A 19,289-nucleotide genomic window follows, 5' to 3' on the forward strand; every position below is an offset into this window, starting at 1 on the left:
GTATCAACTGTTATTTAATTCTGAAAGAATAGAATAAAAAACATCAACAACATGGTAACTTTTTTATTTCCAGTTCGTGACACTAGTGTCAGGAAGTGAATCCAGTTTGTGACACCCTGGAAAAATTGGGAAGTGTCACGAACTGGATTCACTTCGTGACACCCTGGAAAAATCGGGAAGTGTCACGAACTGGATCCACTTCGTGACACTAGTGTCACGAACTAATTCACTTCGTGACACCCTGGAAAAATCGGGAATTCAACAAAAAAACACCATTTTGACAAACAAATCACACTCAAACACAATGGAACCTATTTCAACATGAATCAAAACAATTAAACATGTTATTGTATGTTAAAGATAGGAAGAACTTACCAAAATTTATTTGAATAATTTTGGATCTTTGATTTGAACGAAGATGAGCTTGGATCTTTAATATCGAACAACCACTATGGGTTTCAGAGGAAGAAGAAGAGATTATGGCGACAACGTGTGTAGATTCCGGCGAGGAAGAAGAAGAAAAACGTTGAGTTTCAAATGGGCGTGAGGAAGAAGAAGGAAAAAAAAATGGGTCTCATCTTTTTTAGCGTGAGAAGTTGCGGAATAGAGTTGGGGGTAGGAAACTTACCGTCGACGAGCAAGATTCCGGCGACCCAAGTAATGAAGAACTCAAGAAAGCTTCGTCAACTTCTCCAGCTCAGACCCAAACGAGGGAGAAGAAAAGAAAAAATAATCGGCCAAACTTGGTTTTAAGAAGAAAAAAACGTAAATGAGGAAATGGTAGGGTTGAGGGTAATTGGGGAAAAATTAATTTCTCTCACCTACCATAAGTACTACTTTTGTCAAATTTTTCATTTTGGGCTATATTTGGTAAGGGACATTGCAATGGTATTATTTGTGTCAATTCCCCTAAGTTATAACTTTATTCCTCAATAATTGTTTCTTCAGTCTACTATGGTAAAGGAGATAAATAGACTTTCTTTTTAGGTTCTATAAATTCTGGATTTTCTTTTCCTTCAATAATTGGTAGTAACTATTAAATAGATATAAGGGTTTTTATGGTTTTTTTTTTCTTGTGAATTGCGTTTAGTTAATAATCCGTAATACTAGTTACTCATTTTTTTTTATAGTTTTTTGCATAAACATTTGATTTTCTTGTTTTTTCTTATAAATCACTTACTGAAGTTAATAATTGTTAATATGTTGACACTTCAGCCTTTTTACGGGATTTTTTGGGTTTATTCTCGTTTTCGATTCAAAAGGCGAAGAATAAGAAAAATTCTATTCAAAATGGAAATTATTTTTATGATTATGTTATTTAGGGGAGTTGTTTCTTGTTTTATGAGATATTAATTATCACCATTATTTTCTTTCCATTTTCACCACAACAAACTAGGTAACGGCCACGACTATTTTAGCTGTGATAAATGAAAGAATAATCGTGATAATTGTCGCGTCTAATCACTTTGTAACAGTTCTTTTTTTTTAGGAAACGTGGGCGATACCACGGGCAATTCATTAAAAACCCTCACATATGGCGGAGGAATATACACCCTCATTTTGTAACACTTTATATTTGTGACGTCTCGACTTTTCGGACCGTCATACTAAGCTTAATTCTCGTACTTAGAAAAAAAATGGATAATTTTTTTTAAAGAATTAAGCTTAGTATGACGGTCCGAAAAGTCGGGTCGTCACAGTTGGTATCAGAGCAACGAACCTACGACCCCCCCTTCGCTATCGATCGCACGGCTTCCCCCTACTCAAGTAAGTTAATTTTGTTTTATTATGTTGTATGTTTAGCTTTTCTCTTTCTTCTTTGTTAGATGGACGTTGAAGTAACAAAACTCGTGAACGCGGAAAGCCAGAGCCGCATTGCTGATGGTGACCTCATGATCAAATTCTTAGAGACAAATCCTCCAGTTCTTAGCAGCGCGACGACAGATATCGTCGACACACGAGAGTGGTGCAATAACATAGACATCCGTTTTAAGGTGTTGCAAGTTCCAGAGAGATTGCAAGTATCCTTTGCACAACTAAAGGTCCGCTGGAAGGTATTGGAGTATTGGCAAGGAAAGCTAAGGGATCACCCTGGAGCTGGATGGGAGTACATGAAGGATGGGGTTATACGAAATTTCACCAATATAAGGGTTGGCTTGCGAAAATGGAAAGAAGGCGTTATCGTCATGTTTTGAGGTCATGGAAGATGAGAGATGGGGAGACTGCAAAGGAGTACCATAATCGAACCTCTGACATGCTATCCCACGTTCCTTTTCTTTTGGACGCGATTAGTGTGTATTGGAATGGGCTTTCTATTGGAAACGATCTAGGGTTTAAGAAAAAGTTTAATGCTTTTTTTGGAGGAATTTTAAAAATTTTCTTTTTCAAATAAAACAGTTTTTACTAACCTAGACAAAGTGCAAGTACATGTAAATAAAACGAATATGAGCATAATAAATTTACTAACCTCTTTAGAAGCTTGAACGTTGATGAACCATCGTCACTCTGTTATCTTCATCTAAAGATCTTCCTTGAAATATTCTCCTCCTAGCCATCGTCGCCTGCAACATTACATTATCTTACACGTATCAAAGTCCACAGCTATTAATAATAAAACATGGGAATGGAATGTTAAAATACCATGTTCAACCCAAAGCCCTGAATGTTCCAATTACGACGTATTCTTATATTTAAATAGCTTATTACTAGTATGCCAATAACTAACAATATCAACTGGTCTATTCGATATAAATCATTTAAGAAATATAGATTATATCTTAAACGCCGCGAAAGACTAACCTTATTTTCCCAATTTGTGAAAATTATGACTAGAGAAAGAAGAAGTGATTGCAGAAATTAACCAAGCACAATCCCAACCCAAAGTCCTGTTCCTCTGAAGTCGAACCAAAATCCGAGTGTGACCGAAATGGGAATTCCGGCGAAATAGTAGGCTCCAAGGTTGACAAAGGCTCCCAAATCTTGCCATCCACATCCTCTGGCGATCCCCGAGAGGACACATTGTAAACTATCGAATACGACCCCAATGCAAATTAGAGCGGCCATTGAGGTCACGTATTTCACGACTTCCTCGTCATTGCTAAAAAAGTGACCCAAAACGCTACGGCCGACAAAGAGATATCAATTATTCATAAAGAAATAAATGTTGAGATATCTTTTGTAATAATAATTTACAAGTTATTGACAGGATATTAAACTCGTGAGTCCCAAAATGACCAATAAAAGTGTACGGAGAATAAATATTAGGAAAATACAATCAGAATTTCAACGGCGTACGTACATACTCTCAGAGAAACGTATACAAACCATATAAGCATGCAAACATAATAATTACATTAATGCTCAAAGTATTCCATCCTAAAATGCATACATATAATATATAGGTCTTTAACATGCAAAATTGAAATAGCCTTGGGAAAAAGAATTATTTATGCATGTGTTTGTAACGATTGTCCAAACCCAAAATAGTAGTACGTAGTGTATAAATATATAGATATAGAGCGAGATATATAGATCGATGGCATACCATATTGACATGACTGAAAACTCAAGCTCGGGATTAGGAAGAAAGCCGGAGAGTAATATGAGAAGCTCAAATGACCACCACTCGAGGCTTGCAAAATATAAATCAGAAAAGAAAAGAAATACAAAAAATTCGGAAATTAGCCAATTAAAACATATGAGATTGCTATACAGTCAACGTTTCATAAATTTTAAATAAATAGCCATAAAAATGACGTGACATTCCTGATTTACCCTTTCACCGAAATAAAATAGTGAGATATTTACGTCAATTTACACATGTATATACATGGATATTGCCACTTATCTAAGATTAACGAAACGTTGACTATATATCAATGCGAAACTGTAAATATGACTATATACCTAATAGACTCAAATAAATACATAGTAAACTTATACGAGCTAATTTAACTTAAAAGGTAAAATGTATGTTACCATGCCATCACCGCAGAAAAAACAGCGAAGCGCAAGAACTCTCCGAAACCACAGAAAACCTCGAAAGAAAGTGGAGCCCGCATGGGCTCGCACGAGGGCGAGAATAGCATGTAAAGAGACAACAAAGTCACGTTCAGCCAATAAGAGACACCGATGGACACAGCCGCTCCAAGATGCCCTAGCCCGAACTGAAACACGAGGGTCCAACAGAGCGCCATGTGGCACAAGATAGAGGCGAGCGAGCTCGCCAACAAAGGAGCGATAAGGCTCTGCGATTGGAAGTATCGCGCGAGGGGCTGAACGGCTGCGTAGGCAAAGAGCGCGGGGACAAGAAAGAGAGCGAATCTCCCGGCTTCTTTGGATATTGACGGATCTTGTCCCATCCAAATCAATATTTTTCCCATAGAAATCCAAAGGAAAGAGAGAGGGAGGCACGTAAACGCAAGGGCTACGATCGCTCTATTTGTTTGGACTCCGACCTTTTTGTATTGCTTAGCACCATAGGCTTGGCCGGAGAGAGTCTCCAACGCGCCAGCCATTCCATACTTGCCAAGTCAAATAATCTTCAAAAATTTACTTTTTTTTTTTCTTTTCATTTGTTTCACTTAAATGAAGGATTTTTTTTAGGGCTGAAACCGGTTTGGTTCAATTTAGTTTAGGCCCGTTTTAGAAATCAAAATTAAATTTTTCGGTTTTCAAATTTTTGGACCAATAACTAGATCGAATTGGTCCAAATCAAAGTTATACAAATTTTTGGTTAACCTAATTTTAATAATCGATATCTAGTTTGAAAACCGATTTTAAAAAGCAGTTATCAAGGTCTGAAACTGGTTATCCAAATATCGATTATCCGGTTTCATAACCGGTGTCAGTTCAAACAAAGTTCTTTTCATATAACTTTGTTCCAAATTAGAATAACAATTAAAAAAATCAGTTAATAAGTTTTAAAATTGGTTATTCATAACTAATTGTCTCTGTTCAAATTGATTATAGGATTTTAAAACTGATGGCATATATACTTCGCTATAGCACATAATAATTAAACTATAATTAAAAGGGTCTAGTGGTTATCTAGCCATATGAAACGTTAAATTTTTTGAAATAGCCAACGTTTCGTTAATTTTTTGTAAACAATCACGTAAATCTATTTACGCTATCAAAATAACAAAAAACGCAGAGTAATTTTTATAGTAAATATGGCTATCTACGAAACATTTACAATTTTTTTTACTATTTACGGAAAATTTATAAAACGCTGATTAAAACTCAAACGCTTATCTATATGTGGCCTATATCGGTAAATTTTTGTAATTAAAATTGAACTATTTGATACCGTTTTTCCGTTATATATGTATATTAGCAAGGGCGGACCCACATGAGTCATGGGGTGGCCCGTCATCCCAACTTATAAAAAAATAATTAATTATGTGCTTTTTTTTTTCTTTGGTATTTGAATATATTAAATCAAAAGGCCAAAAAGCCCAAAAAGCCTTATTTTAATGTTTTTTTTGTTGTAATTTAACTTTAATACCTTATTTTATTGTAATTTGGTATTTTCTTATTTATTCTTCCTGACTTCACTAGTACCGCTCTACTCTTTTGCCGTGACTATTGAGGACTAGGCTTCAAATTGAGAATTTTTTGTTTGGTTGGTTTTTTCTAGATTCAGAACATCAACATCATGGATTTGGAATAGTGACTTGATGTGAGGTATCATTTTTTTATTTTGAAATCTATCGGTTTCTTTCACGGAAAATCACAATAAACCCTTACGATAAGGGATATAAATACTCATAAAATCTGAGTCTCGGCACAGTAACATTAACGGTATCTCAAACCTACTAGTATATTTCTTCTTTTTAATTTCTTTCTAGTTTCTACTATATCAAACAAATAAGATATTATAATTAGAGAAGATGGTTTGATCTGTAGACTTACAAGGAGACTAAAGCCAGTGACGGCGCAGAAGGAAATGGCAATGGCGGTGGATGAGAGATAGAGTTTCCCTAGATGACCGACCATCATTATCGAAATCACTTGCAAGAAGTACTGAGACAAATTCACGACCACCATTGGCCCACTAATACAGCTCAAAACTTTCACTTCTTCCACCATTTCACTCATTAGCCCTAAAAAACCATCTCCCATCTTCTTCTCTCTTTCCACCAACCTCTCTATTCTCTCCTCTTCCATGCTCTCTCTCTCTCTCTTCCTCACAATTTTCATCCACGTTTTCTTTTAATATGCCACTTCCATTCCACGCTGATACATAAATAAAAATAAAAAACCAATCCACTAAACTCTCTCTCTCTCTCTCTCTCTCTCTCTCTCTCTCTCTCTCTCTCGCAAATAATTAATAACAAAAAAAAAGTCAAATCTGGTTTTTGCTACAATGAATTAAGGCCACTTAGTTTATGAGAAATATTTTTGTATCTTTGAAATTTAGGTTAAATGACGTTTTCATTACCTGCCTTTTCATACTGTCATAAATCTGTTTATTATTAAAGTATATTCTTTATTAATGTTAAAATTATATCTGATAATCAATATTTTGACTGAATTTTTGAATGATAATCAATGCAAGACACAATTATTAAAATTCTATTTTATATTAATATAGTTAATTAAATGTACACATTTTTTTACTAATTAAAAATTTAGTAGATAGACCGGAAAATAAGATCATCATTAATTGTTTATATGTTATAAAATCATAGATCCGACATTTTTCCTGCAGGATATGGGTTCCGTATATAAAACCCTTTGCTAGGTAGGATAATACTGAAATGGAAAATAAAAGAAAAAGAGACGTACGTGACCAGGTGATCTTAGTAAATGGATCGAAAGATGTAAATAAAGCTTTTTTTTTATTTTTTATTTTTTATGTGATACATCGGTATATATTTTGCAGTTTGTTCAATATGGCTTGAGAGCTTCGTTATTGTGCGTCAATAGATCTAATGATTTATTGATACGTTGGTCAATAAATTCAATAATTTATTGACATGTTTGTCAATAAATATCGTGATTTATAGATATGTTTATCAATAAATAAGACGTCATGTGATTTATTTATATATGTTTGTCAACATATCTTGTGATTTATTTATACATTTGTCTGAAAATTTATTGGCAAAAATTTCAATAAATCTTCAAAGAAAAATTCTAGAAATCATTGTAGATTTATTTACATCAAAAAATTTTATTGACAAAGATGTCAATAAATATTCAAACGAATTCTCAAAGCGACGAACGGATTTTTTTTTCAAATTACAAAAAAAAAAACGTAGAATATACCTCGAATGCATTCAACAACTAAATAAAATTTTGTACCAAAATCTAAAAAGTCTATTATAAACCAAAAATAAGATTATCAATTTTGTGTATTTACGTTTTTAACCCTTTTCTTTTCTCTCTCACTTTTCTCATTCATTTCTCTCTCTCTCTCTCTCTCTCTCTCTCTCTCTCTCTCTCATGCATAGTTGATAACATGTTTTATTTAGTTGTTGAATACTCACGAGCGTTCACTATGTAGTATTATCCGTTCATATAATAGTTATTTTCTTCACATGTATGCATAATATCAACTGTGGGCCTAGCTGCCAATGGATTATAGGTTTCAATTCATATATGATTCCCTGTGGGACTTTTGTGTTTAATTTTATGCTCTCCGACAAATCACTCACACAGAAAGGTAATTTTGAATAAGACGCAATTGTGTCAATTGCTTGACGACCCGACTTTTCGGACAGTCTTACTTATCTTACTTTTTAAAACTTAAGAAAATTTGAGGTAAATTTTTTTTTTAAACATAACTTAAAATATAAAGTTTGAAAACTCGTAACTTAAAAATAAATTTTCATTTAAACTTGATGAACGAAAACAATCAAAAAGTCGAAGTTGCATAATGGAAATTTAAAACCAACAAAATACCATCGTAAAATAAATACCATAAATAAAGTCGTAACCTTTAATGAAATTGAAAAACATAACTTAAACTATGAACAATAAAACCTTGGGTTTGGATTATTGCAAAACTGAAAGTAAAGCGGAAGTCTTTTTATTTTCGAAAACGGCAACCATAACCCAACCCTCTCGCTATCGCCGTCGCTGATCCATCCTCCTCACTTGTTCATATGTTGTTTACCTACAACACTGACGTAAATACATAGAGTGAGCTAACGCTCAGCGAGAATAACTATAACTCACAAAACATAAGCAATAAAACAAAAATGCATGGACCGGTTATTAGTACTTTAAATTTTAACCGTGACATGAGATACCCTATTAAAAGTCTATCGTATTTTAGTTCGGGGGTCCCCTAGAGTAGCCGTACCGATTTCAGTGTACACTTTGGTAACGAACCATGGGGCTGCGACCTCCCATAGTACGCCCCGTCACATATATAAACATATGAGGAACTCTCTATGTGAGCCCGTAGTTCGGCTCGAGAAATTCCTCTAGGTACCTCCGTAATTCGAGGCGGTACGACTCTCTTGCTTACTTAACTTATTAATCTTGTTTATTACGTTAAAAGCATGAGCGACATAAGATAAAAACATACATGATAACATAGCTAGAAACATAGGACGTGTTATAGATATTCTAACACACAGCATAAGATAATAACATAAACTCACATATCGTCATATCATATCATAACAAGCACATTCCGAACAAACACGCACACACAAAAATTCACACAATACATAAATACTTCATATCACATAATACGTATTATATATATATATTTTTTAATTAATCCGTGTTGCAGTGAGATTATTCTCACCTGGATATCGGAATTACGATCGAAGACCGTCGAAGGAAAAGGATGCTCTTAATGACTCGGAACCTAAACGGAAAAGGTTGACTATTACTTATCAGGTAAGAAAAGGATTTAATACATGACTTAGTTTCTGAAAATTTTCAGAAACGAGATCCGACGTGAAATTACTAAAATACCCTTGGCTATTAGGGTTTCGGAGAAAACTGAAACTCTGGAAAAACTTTTGTAAAAAATCAAGTACGTATAAAATATAATTTTGAGCACTTTTTGTAAAGGCATCACGGCCAAAAATAATATTTTAACTATTTATTAAAAATAAAAGAAGTGCTAAGATCTAACTTTAAAGTTTTTGTCAAAAACTGTCTGCGCACCGTTTTGAAAATAATCAGAAAATATTCAGTATTTTATAAAACTATTTTTCGATTAAAGGTTTAGATAGAAGATATTTAAAACTAAAGTTTCCAAAAAGAATCAACGCAAAACCAAATTTGTTGAATCCAAAGTAAGCGTTTAAAGTCTGAAAATCGGGAATAGGTCTCATGTCTGTGCGCTGATTTGAAAATAATCGAAAACTATTCTTTATTTTATAAAATTATTTTTCGATTGCAGCTTTAGATAGAAGACACTTAAAACTAACTTTTTCAAAAAGAATCAATGCAAAAACAATTTTTTTGAAACCAGCACAAGCGTTTTAAGAAACCGTTTTCAGGGAATCCGAACCAGAGAGAAAAGAAAGCATACCTAATTGGAGCTACGAATTTTTCAAACCAAGAGAGGGGTGAGGGAGAGAGAGCAGAGAAGAAGCGTTAAAAGAAGAGGAGGGGATGTTTAAATAGGGTTTAAATAAACCCTAAAAGCCTAAACCTAATCCTACTTCTAATATTAATATATTAATTATTATTATAATTTTTTTAAAAAACATAATATATGCTTGCGCACATCACATGCACGCATTATAAATAACTTTATATAAATATATATATATATATATATATATATATAACGTATACTAAAAAAAACTAAACTGATATCACGTAAGTAACTTAGCACATATATAATATATAAGGTACTTTTATATATATATATATATATATATATATATATATATATATATATAAACGTTAACTAATTTATATTATGTAAAATAAAGTAATATGTATACTTTAATTTATTATAATGTATATATATATATATATAAAGTATGTATACATAACTTATTTATAATATATAACTTATATATATTATATCCATATTTTGTAATCTAAAGAGTATATTAAATTTTTAAAAAAAATACCCTAAAGTTACCACATAAACAAATCATTCACTACTACTTTATTAAAAAAAAAAACTAACGTAACTCGAACACAAAAATTTTAGCTTTTTAATTAAGCTAAAAAAATTTGCATTTCACAATTGCCATGAGATTAGTCCTACTCACACGCACATTTCCATATGATTAATATGTAGGAAAAAAAAAGTGGGGAATTCATAAAAAGCAGGACAGATAATATTATGATAAACTTGGCACACACTTTGACAATCTTATTACATAACAGATAACATTGATATGTAGAAAAGAAGCTCAGACAAAGCGATCGAGATACTCGTCCACCGTAGTGTACTTCACATCAGGGTACAGTTCCGACGCCTCGACTCCAAACGATGACTCGATCTCAAAGTTTGTGTGATCGCCTTTCACGAAAACCGAGTGGTGGATCGATAATATTACTTTCAGTGGGATTGGAGACTGAAAGAAAATGGAAAAAAAAAAAAAAAATTGATTTACATATATGAAGAGACCAAAATGATTACAGTACAAAAAATACCTAAAATTTTGTTGATAAGTTGGTCCTCCGAAATGTACTCTTTCTCAAGTGTTTTGCCGATCTTTTTCTCCCAAAGTGAAACAAGGTCGTTGAATGAGTAGATATTGTTCCGTGGCCTAATGTAGAGTACTTTGTTCAAGGCTCTCGGATCGTCCACTGCTCTGATTGTGTATGTTCCAATGTCCTCTTCATAATTGAATATTGCTGTGCAAAATTGTTTACGTCTCATAGAGTTATTATGTCTGCATTAAGGTTATTTTTCTTTAAAAGGGGGAAAAAAGTTACCACCTTTGGGGTTTCCGTCGCCAAAAATGACGACTTTGTCCCTCGGGGGACCCGAGGCTCCGGGCTGAGCTAGGGTGGGAAGGAAATATCCGGCGAAGAAGTTGGATGCTACGTACGTGAATGGGATTTTCTCGGCTTCTATCGCCCGCCGAATCTTTGCCTTTGTTTCGAAGGCTGTTTTTGCCGGCTCGATCGCATGAACTCGATCCACGTCGTTCCCAAACTCCGAAGGAAAGAATCTCTAAAATACAAAAAAAAAAAAAAAAAAAAAAAATTCCCTTTAACCTAGCGTGTGCGTAAATCAACGTTTATAACTTCCCACCAAATTTTAAATGAGATCAAATATTTGTCACTTTTATTTGATTTTATAAATGTTACACGTGGAATCAGGTAACATTATCCCCATAGCAATAATAATGTTCCCGGATAATAATCACATCAAAATTAAATTTCAAATTAAAAAACAAAAAACTATATGCACCTTGATGTTGCCACTTTCCTTGATGGCCGCGATGATTTTGTCCTGATCCGACAATTGAAGATGACCAACGGTGGATATGACCACATCGACTTGTTTGACTGCGTTGACCAAACTGCCGTGGTCATACAAGTCGCCGTGGACTAATTTCACGCCCAACGACTTGAACTTGTCAACGGTTTCAGATTTTTGTGGGTTGGTCAACGTGGAGTCGCGCACGAGAACAAACGTCTCGTGCCCGGAGACTTCACGCCGGCCTCCACTATGAACTTGCCGATGTGTCCTGTCCCTCCGATGATCAGGATCTTGCTCTTTTCGACGGCCATGATCGATTACGTGGATAATAATCTAGGGGTTGGTGATCAAGCTACAAAAGGGGAAACGGTGAGGAATTATATGAAATGTTTCTCTTCTTGACCGTTATTTATAGGCTTTGTAGCACCGGTAGTGTAGGGATTGTTTTCTTCTCTATCTAAATGTCTAGGATTGTAGAATATATATATATATATATATATATATATATATATATATATATATAATTATTGTGATATATTTTAATTGAGGTTCAAAGGGAATATAGACAGAAATTGGGCTAGGTTCTTGCTAGATTTCTATTTACCCCGTCAAACTAACAAGATACATTTAATGGTGATGTTTTTAAGCTCAAAATGAATATAGACAGACATTCATGTAGGTTCTTGCTTATTTTTCTTTTTTACTTGACATCTTAACAAGATAGGAATGATGAGACATTCGTCACACACTCGCGCAACCACCGAGTTGCTTTTTTCTTTTTCATTTAAGAAGTGCTCTCTCATGAGTCTCGAATAGCAGAGCCATGTTTTTGTTTGTTTGTTTTGTGTGTGTTCGACGAGGTAATTGGATAGATACCAATAAATCCGTCCCACGCATTGAATTTTCTGTAACTAACGGCATCTCTCGTCTTTTCTGTTGAACTTGGTCTCTTACCGAATTAGAAACTTGTTTAATAAATATTTTGTATGAAGTAATGGTTACCAAATACGTTATTGAGTAGGTATTATTTTTTAAAAATAAATAATACAATCGTCCACTTAGTAAATGGCCCATATTTTATGTCAGTTGCTGTGTTTATTATTATACCATTTAATTCAAGAAAGCACGTATTTCACGACTTCCTCGTCATTGCTAAAAAAGTGACCCAAAACGCTACGGCCGACAAAGAGATATCAATTATTCATAAAGAAATAAATGTTGAGATATCTTTTGTAATAATAATTTACAAGTTATTGACAGGATATTAAACTCGTGAGTCCCAAAATGACCAATAAAAGTGTACGGAGAATAAATATTAGGATAATACAATCAGAATTTCAACGGCGTACGTACATACTCTCAGAGAAACGTATACAAACCATATAAGCATGCAAACATAATAATTACATTAATGCTCAAAGTATTCCATCCTAAAATGCATACATATAATATATAGGTCTTTAACATGCAAAATTGAAATAGCCTTGGGAAAAAGAATTATTTATGCATGTGTTTGTAACGATTGTCCAAACCCAAAATAGTAGTACGTAGTGTATAAATATATAGATATAGAGCGAGATATATAGATCGATGGCATACCATATTGACATGACTGAAAACTCAAGCTCGGGATTAGGAAGAAAGCCGGAGAGTAATATGAGAAGCTCAAATGACCACCACTCGAGGCTTGCAAAATATAAATCAGAAAAGAAAAGAAATACAAAAAATTCGGAAATTAGCCAATTAAAACATATGAGATTGCTATACAGTCAACGTTTCGTAAATTTTAAATAAATAGCCATAAAAATGACGTGACATTCCTGATTTACCCTTTCACCGAAATAAAATAGTGAGATATTTACGTCAATTTACACATGTATATACATGGACATTGCCACTTATCTAAGATTAACGAAACGTTGACTATATATCAATGCGAAACTGTAAATATGACTATATACCTAATAGACTCAAATAAATACATAGTAAACTTATACGAGCTAATTTAACTTAAAAGGTAAAATGTATGTTACCATGCCATCACCGCAGAAAAAACAGCGAAGCGCAAGAACTCTCCGAAACCACAGAAAACCTCGAAAGAAAGTGGAGCCCGCATGGGCTCGCACGAGGGCGAGAATAGCATGTAAAGAGACAACAAAGTCACGTTCAGCCAATAAGAGACACCGATGGACACAGCCGCTCCAAGATGCCCTAGCCCGAACTGAAACACGAGGGTCCAACAGAGCGCCATGTGGCACAAGATAGAGGCGAGCTCGCTCGCCAACAAAGGAGCGATAAGGCTCTGCGATTGGAAGTATCGCGCGAGGGGCTGAACGGCTGCGTAGGCAAAGAGCGCGGGGACAAGAAAGAGAGCGAATCTCCCGGCTTCTTTGGATATTGACGGATCTTGTCCCATCCAAATCAATATTTTTCCCATAGAAATCCAAAGGAAAGAGAGAGGGAGGCACGTAAACGCAAGGGCTACGATCGCTCTGTTTGTTTGGGCTCCGACCTTTTTGTATTGCTTAGCACCATAGGCTTGGCCGGAGAGAGTCTCCAACGCGCCAGCCATTCCATACTTGCCAAGTCAAATAATCTTCAAAAATTTACTTTTTTTTTCTTTTCATTTGTTTCACTTAAATGAAGGATTTTTTTTAGGGCTGAAACCGGTTTGGTTCAATTTAGTTTAGGCCCGTTTTAGAAATCAAAATTAAATTTTTCGGTTTTCAAATTTTTGGACCAATAACTAGATCGAATTGGTCCAAATCAAAGTTATACAAATTTTTGGTTAACCTAATTTTAATAATCGATATCTAGTTTGAAAACCGATTTTAAAAAGCAGTTATCAAGGTCTGAAACTGGTTATCCAAATATCGATTATCCGGTTTCATAACCGGTGTCAGTTCAAACAAAGTTCTTTTCATATAACTTTGTTCCAAATTAGAATAACAATTAAAAAATCAGTTAATAAGTTTTAAAATTGGTTATTCATAACTAATTGTCTCTGTTCAAATTGATTATAGGATTTTAAAACTGATGGCATATATACTTCGCTATAGCACATAATAATTAACCTATAATTAAAAGGGTCTAGTGGTTATCTAGCCATATGAAACGTTAAATTTTTTGAAATAACCAACGTTTCGTTAATTTTTTGTAAACAATCACGTAAATCTATTTACGCTATCAAAATAACCAAAAACGCAGAGTAATTTTTATAGTAAATATGGCTATCTACGAAACATTTACAATTTTTTTTACTATTTACGGAAAATTTATAAAACGCTGATTAAAACTCAAACGCTTATCTATATGTGGCCTATATCGGTAAATTTTTGTAATTAAAATTGAACTATTTGATACCGTTTTTCCGTTATATATGTATATTAGCAAGGGCGGACCCACATGAGTCATGGGGTGGCCCGTCATCCCAACTTATAAAAAAATAATTAATTATGTGCTTTTTTTTTTCTTTGGTATTTGAATATATTAAATCAAAAGGCCAAAAAGCCCAAAAAGCCTTATTTTAATGTTTTTTTTGTTGTAATTTAACTTTAATACCTTATTTTATTGTAATTTGGTATTTTCTTATTTATTCTTCCTGACTTCACTAGTACCGCTCTACTCTTTTGCCGTGACTATTGAGGACTAGGCTTCAAATTGAGAATTTTTTGTTTGGTTGGTTTTTTCTAGATTCAGAACATCAACATCATGGATTTGGAATAGTGACTTGATGTGAGGTATCATTTTTTTATTTTGAAATCTATCGGTTTCTTTCACGGAAAATCACAATAAACCCTTACGATAAGGGATATAAATACTCATAAAATCTGAGTCTCGGCACAGTAACATTAACGGTATCTCAAACCTACTAGTATATTTCTTCTTTTTAATTTCTTTCTAGTTTCTACTATATCAAACAAATAAGATATTATAATTAGAGAAGATGGTTTGATCTGTAGACTTACAAGGAGACTAAAGCCAGTGAAGGCGCAGAAGGAAATGGCAATGGCGGTGGATGAGAGATAGAGTTTCCCTAGATGACCGACCATCATTATCGAAATCACTTGCAAGAAGTACTGAGACAAATTCACGACCACCATTGGCCCACTAATACAGCTCAAAACTTTCACTTCTTCCACCATTTCACTCATTAGCCCTAAAAAACCATCTCCCATCTTCTTCTCTCTTTCCACCAACCTCTCTATTCTCTCCTCTTCCATGTTCTCTCTCTCTCTTCCTCACAATTTTCATCCACGTTTTCTTTTAATATGCCACTTCCATTCCACGCTGATACATAAATAAAAATAAAAAACCAATCCACTAAACTCTCTCTCTCTCTCTCTCTCTCTCTCTCTCTCTCTCTCTCTCGCAAATAATTAATAACAAAAAAAAAGTCAAATCTGGTTTTTGCTACAATGAATTAAGGCCACTTAGTTTATGAGAAATATTTTTGTATCTTTGAAATTTAGGTTAAATGACGTTTTCATTACCTGCCTTTTCATACTGTCATAAATCTGTTTATTATTAAAGTATATTCTTTATTAATGTTAAAATTATATCTGATAATCAATATTTTGACTGAATTTTTGAATGATAATCAATACAAGACACAATTATTAAAATTCTATTTTATATTAATATAGTTAATTAAATGTACACATTTTTTTACTAATTAAAAATTTAGTAGATAGACCGGAAAATAAGATCATCATTAATTGTTTATATGTTATAAAATCATAGATCCGACATTTTTCCTGCAGGATATGGGTTCCGTATATAAAACCCTTTGCTAGGTAGGATAATACTGAAATGGAAAATAAAAGAAAAAGAGACGTACGTGACCAGGTGATCTTAGTAAATGGATCGAAAGATGTAAATAAAGCTTTTTTTTTATTTTTTATTTTTTATGTGATACATCGGTATATATTTTGCAGTTTGTTCAATATGGCTTGAGAGCTTCGTTATTGTGCGTCAATAGATCTAATGATTTATTGATACGTTGGTCAATAAATTCAATAATTTATTGACATGTTTGTCAATAAATATCGTGATTTATAGATATGTTTATCAATAAATAAGACGTCATGTGATTTATTTATATATGTTTGTCAACATATCTGGTGATTTATTTATACATTTGTCTGAAAATTTATTGGCAAAAATTTCAATAAATCTTCAAAGAAAAATTCTAGAAATCATTGTAGATTTATTTACATCAAAAAATTTTATTGACAAAGATGTCAATAAATATTCAAACGAATTCTCAAAGCGACGAACGGATTTTTTTTTCAAATTACAAAAAAAAAAACGTAGAATATACCTCGAATGCATTCAACAACTAAATAAAATTTTGTACCAAAATCTAAAAAGTCTATTATAAACCAAAAATAAGATTATCAATTTTGTGTATTTACGTTTTTAACCCTTTTCTTTTCTCTCTCACTTTTCTCATTCATTTCTCTCTCTCTCTCTCTCTCTCTCTCTCTCTCTCTCTCATGCATAGTTGATAACATGTTTTATTTAGTTGTTGAATACTCACGAGCGTTCACTATGTAGTATTATCCGTTCATATAATAGTTATTTTCTTCACATGTATGCATAATATCAACTGTGGGCCTAGCTGCCAATGGATTATAGGTTTCAATTCATATATGATTCCCTGTGGGACTTTTGTGTTTGATTTTATGCTCTCCGACAAATCACTCACACAGAAAGGTAATTTTGAATAAGACGCAATTGTTTCAATTGCTTGACGACCCGACTTTTCGGACCGTCTTACTTATCTTACTTTTTAAAACTTAAGAAAATTTGAGGTATATTTTTTTTAAACATAACTTAAAATATAAAGTTTGAAAACTCGTAACTTAAAAATAAATTTTCATTTAAACTTGATGAACGAAAACAACCAAAAAGTCGAAGTTGCATAATGGAAATTTAAAACCAACAAAATACCATCGTAAAATAAATACCATAAATAAAGTCGTAACCTTTAATGAAATTGAAAAACATAACTTAAACTATGAACAATAAAACCTTGGGTTTGGATTATTGCAAAACTGAAAGTAAAGCGGAAGTCTTTTTATTTTCGAAAACGGCAACCATAACCCAACCCTCTCGCTATCGCCGCCGCTGATCCACCCTCCTCACTTGTTCATATGTTGTTTACCTACAACACTGACGTAAATACATAGAGTGAGCTAACGCTCAGCGAGAATAACTATAACTCACAAAACATAAGCAATAAAACAAAAATGCATGAACCGGTTATTAGTACTTTAAATTTTAACCGTGACATGAGATACCCTATTAAAAGTCTATCGTATTTTAGTTCGGGGGTCCCCTAGAGTAGCCGTACCGATTTCAGTGTACACTTTGGTAACGAACCATGGGGCTGCGACCTCCCATAGTACGCCCCGTCACATATATAAACATATGAGGAACTCTCTATGTGAGCCCGTAGTTCGGCTCGAGAAATTCCTCTAGGTACCTCCGTAATTCGAGGCGGTACGACTCTCTTGCTTACTTAACTTATTAATCGTGTTTATTACGTTAAAAGCATGAGCGACATAAGATAAAAACATACATGATAACATAGCTAGAAACATAGGACGTGTTATAGATATTCTAACACACAGCATAAGATAATAACATAAACTCACATATCGTCATATCATATCATAACAAGCACATTCCGAACAAACACGCACACACAAAAATTCACACAATACATAAATACTTCATATCACATAATACGTATTATATATATATATATATTTTAACTAATCCGTGTTGCAGTGAGATTATTCTCACCTGGATATCGGAATTACGATCGAAGACCGTCGAAGGAAAAGGATGCTCTTAATGACTCGGAACCTAAACGGAAAAGGTTGACTATTACTTATCAGGTAAGAAAAGGATTTAATACATGACTTAGTTTCTGAAAATTTTCAGAAACGAGATCCGACGTGAAATTACTAAAATACCCTTGGCTATTAGGGTTTCGGAGAAAACTGAAACTCTGGAAAAACTTTTGTAAAAAATCAAGTACGTATAAAATATAATTTTGAGCACTTTTTGTAAAGGCATCACGGCCAAAAATAATATTTTAACTATTTATTAAAAATAAAAGAAGTGCTAAGATCTAACTTTAAAGTTTTTGTCAAAAACTGTCTGCGCACCGTTTTGAAAATAATCAGAAAATATTCAGTATTTTATAAAAATATTTTTCGATTAAAGGTTTAGATAGAAGACATTTAAAACTAAAGTTTCCAAAAAGAATCAACGCAAAACCAAATTTGTTGAATCCAAAGTAAGCGTTTAAAGTCTGAAAATCGGGAATAGGTCTCAGGTCTGTGCGCTGATTTGAAAATAATCGAAAAATATTCTTTATTTTATAAAATTATTTTTCGATTGCAGCTTTAGATAGAAGACACTTAAAACTAACTTTTCCAAAAAGAATCAACGCAAAAACAATTTTTTTGAAACCAGCACAAGCGTTTTAAGAAACCGTTTTCAGGGAATCCGAACCAGAGAGAAAAGAAAGCATACCTAATTGGAGCTACGAATTTTTCAAACCAAGAGAGGGATGAGGGAGAGAGAGCAGAGAAGAAGCGTTAAAAGAAGAGGAGGGGATGTTTAAATAGGGTTTAAATAAACCCTAAAAGCCTAAACCTAATCCTACTTCTAATATTAATATATTAATTATTATTATAATTTTTAAAAAAAACAAAATATAATGCACGCATTATAAATAACTTTATATATATATATATATATATATATATATATATATATATATATATATATAACGTATACTAAAAAAAACTAAACTGATATCACGTAAGTAACTTAGCACATATATAATATATAAGGTACTTTTATATATATATATATATATATATATATATATATATATATA

General features: G+C 33.2%; 1 protein-coding gene and 2 pseudogenes across 1 annotated transcript; all 3 read right to left on the minus strand.

Annotated features, from left to right (window-relative positions):
* Nucleotides 1–2,471: 2,471 nt before the first annotated feature.
* LOC149387373 (protein DETOXIFICATION 14-like) lies at nt 2,472–6,171 on the minus strand (annotated as a pseudogene).
* A 4,076-nt stretch (nt 6,172–10,247) lies between these two features.
* Nucleotides 10,248–11,844, minus strand: LOC149387374 (phenylcoumaran benzylic ether reductase Betv6-like; annotated as a pseudogene).
* Nucleotides 11,845–12,776: 932 nt separating this feature from the next.
* Nucleotides 12,777–15,591, minus strand: LOC149387375 (protein DETOXIFICATION 14-like). The gene is made up of 4 exons (XM_089622127.1): nt 15,337–15,591; nt 13,402–13,946; nt 12,968–13,054; nt 12,777–12,798 (listed from the first exon to the last, which is right to left on the minus strand). The coding sequence occupies exons 1-4, from the start codon at nt 15,589–15,591 to the stop codon at nt 12,777–12,779; spliced, it is 909 nt and encodes a 302-aa protein (XP_089478253.1).
* Nucleotides 15,592–19,289: the final 3,698 nt, after the last annotated feature.

The sequence above is a fragment of the Urtica dioica genome, chromosome 8 (genome assembly GCF_054948205.1).
Source record: "Urtica dioica subsp. dioica isolate 48M chromosome 8, U.dioica_male_clone48M_v1_H2, whole genome shotgun sequence".
NCBI classification, from domain to species: domain Eukaryota; kingdom Viridiplantae; phylum Streptophyta; class Magnoliopsida; order Rosales; family Urticaceae; genus Urtica; species Urtica dioica.

Coding starts and splice junctions, on each gene's coding strand:
- LOC149387375 (XM_089622127.1), bottom strand. CDS start 15,591: ATGGAAGAGGAGAGAATAGAGAGGTTGGTGGAAAGAGAGAAGAAGATG. Junction 13,055..13,401: donor TTTTCTGCGGTGATGGCATG/GTAACATACATT, acceptor ATATTTTGCAAG/CCTCGAGTGGTGGTCATTTG. Junction 12,799..12,967: donor TTTTCAGTCATGTCAATATG/GTATGCCATCGA, acceptor TATGCATTTTAG/GATGGAATACTTTGAGCATT.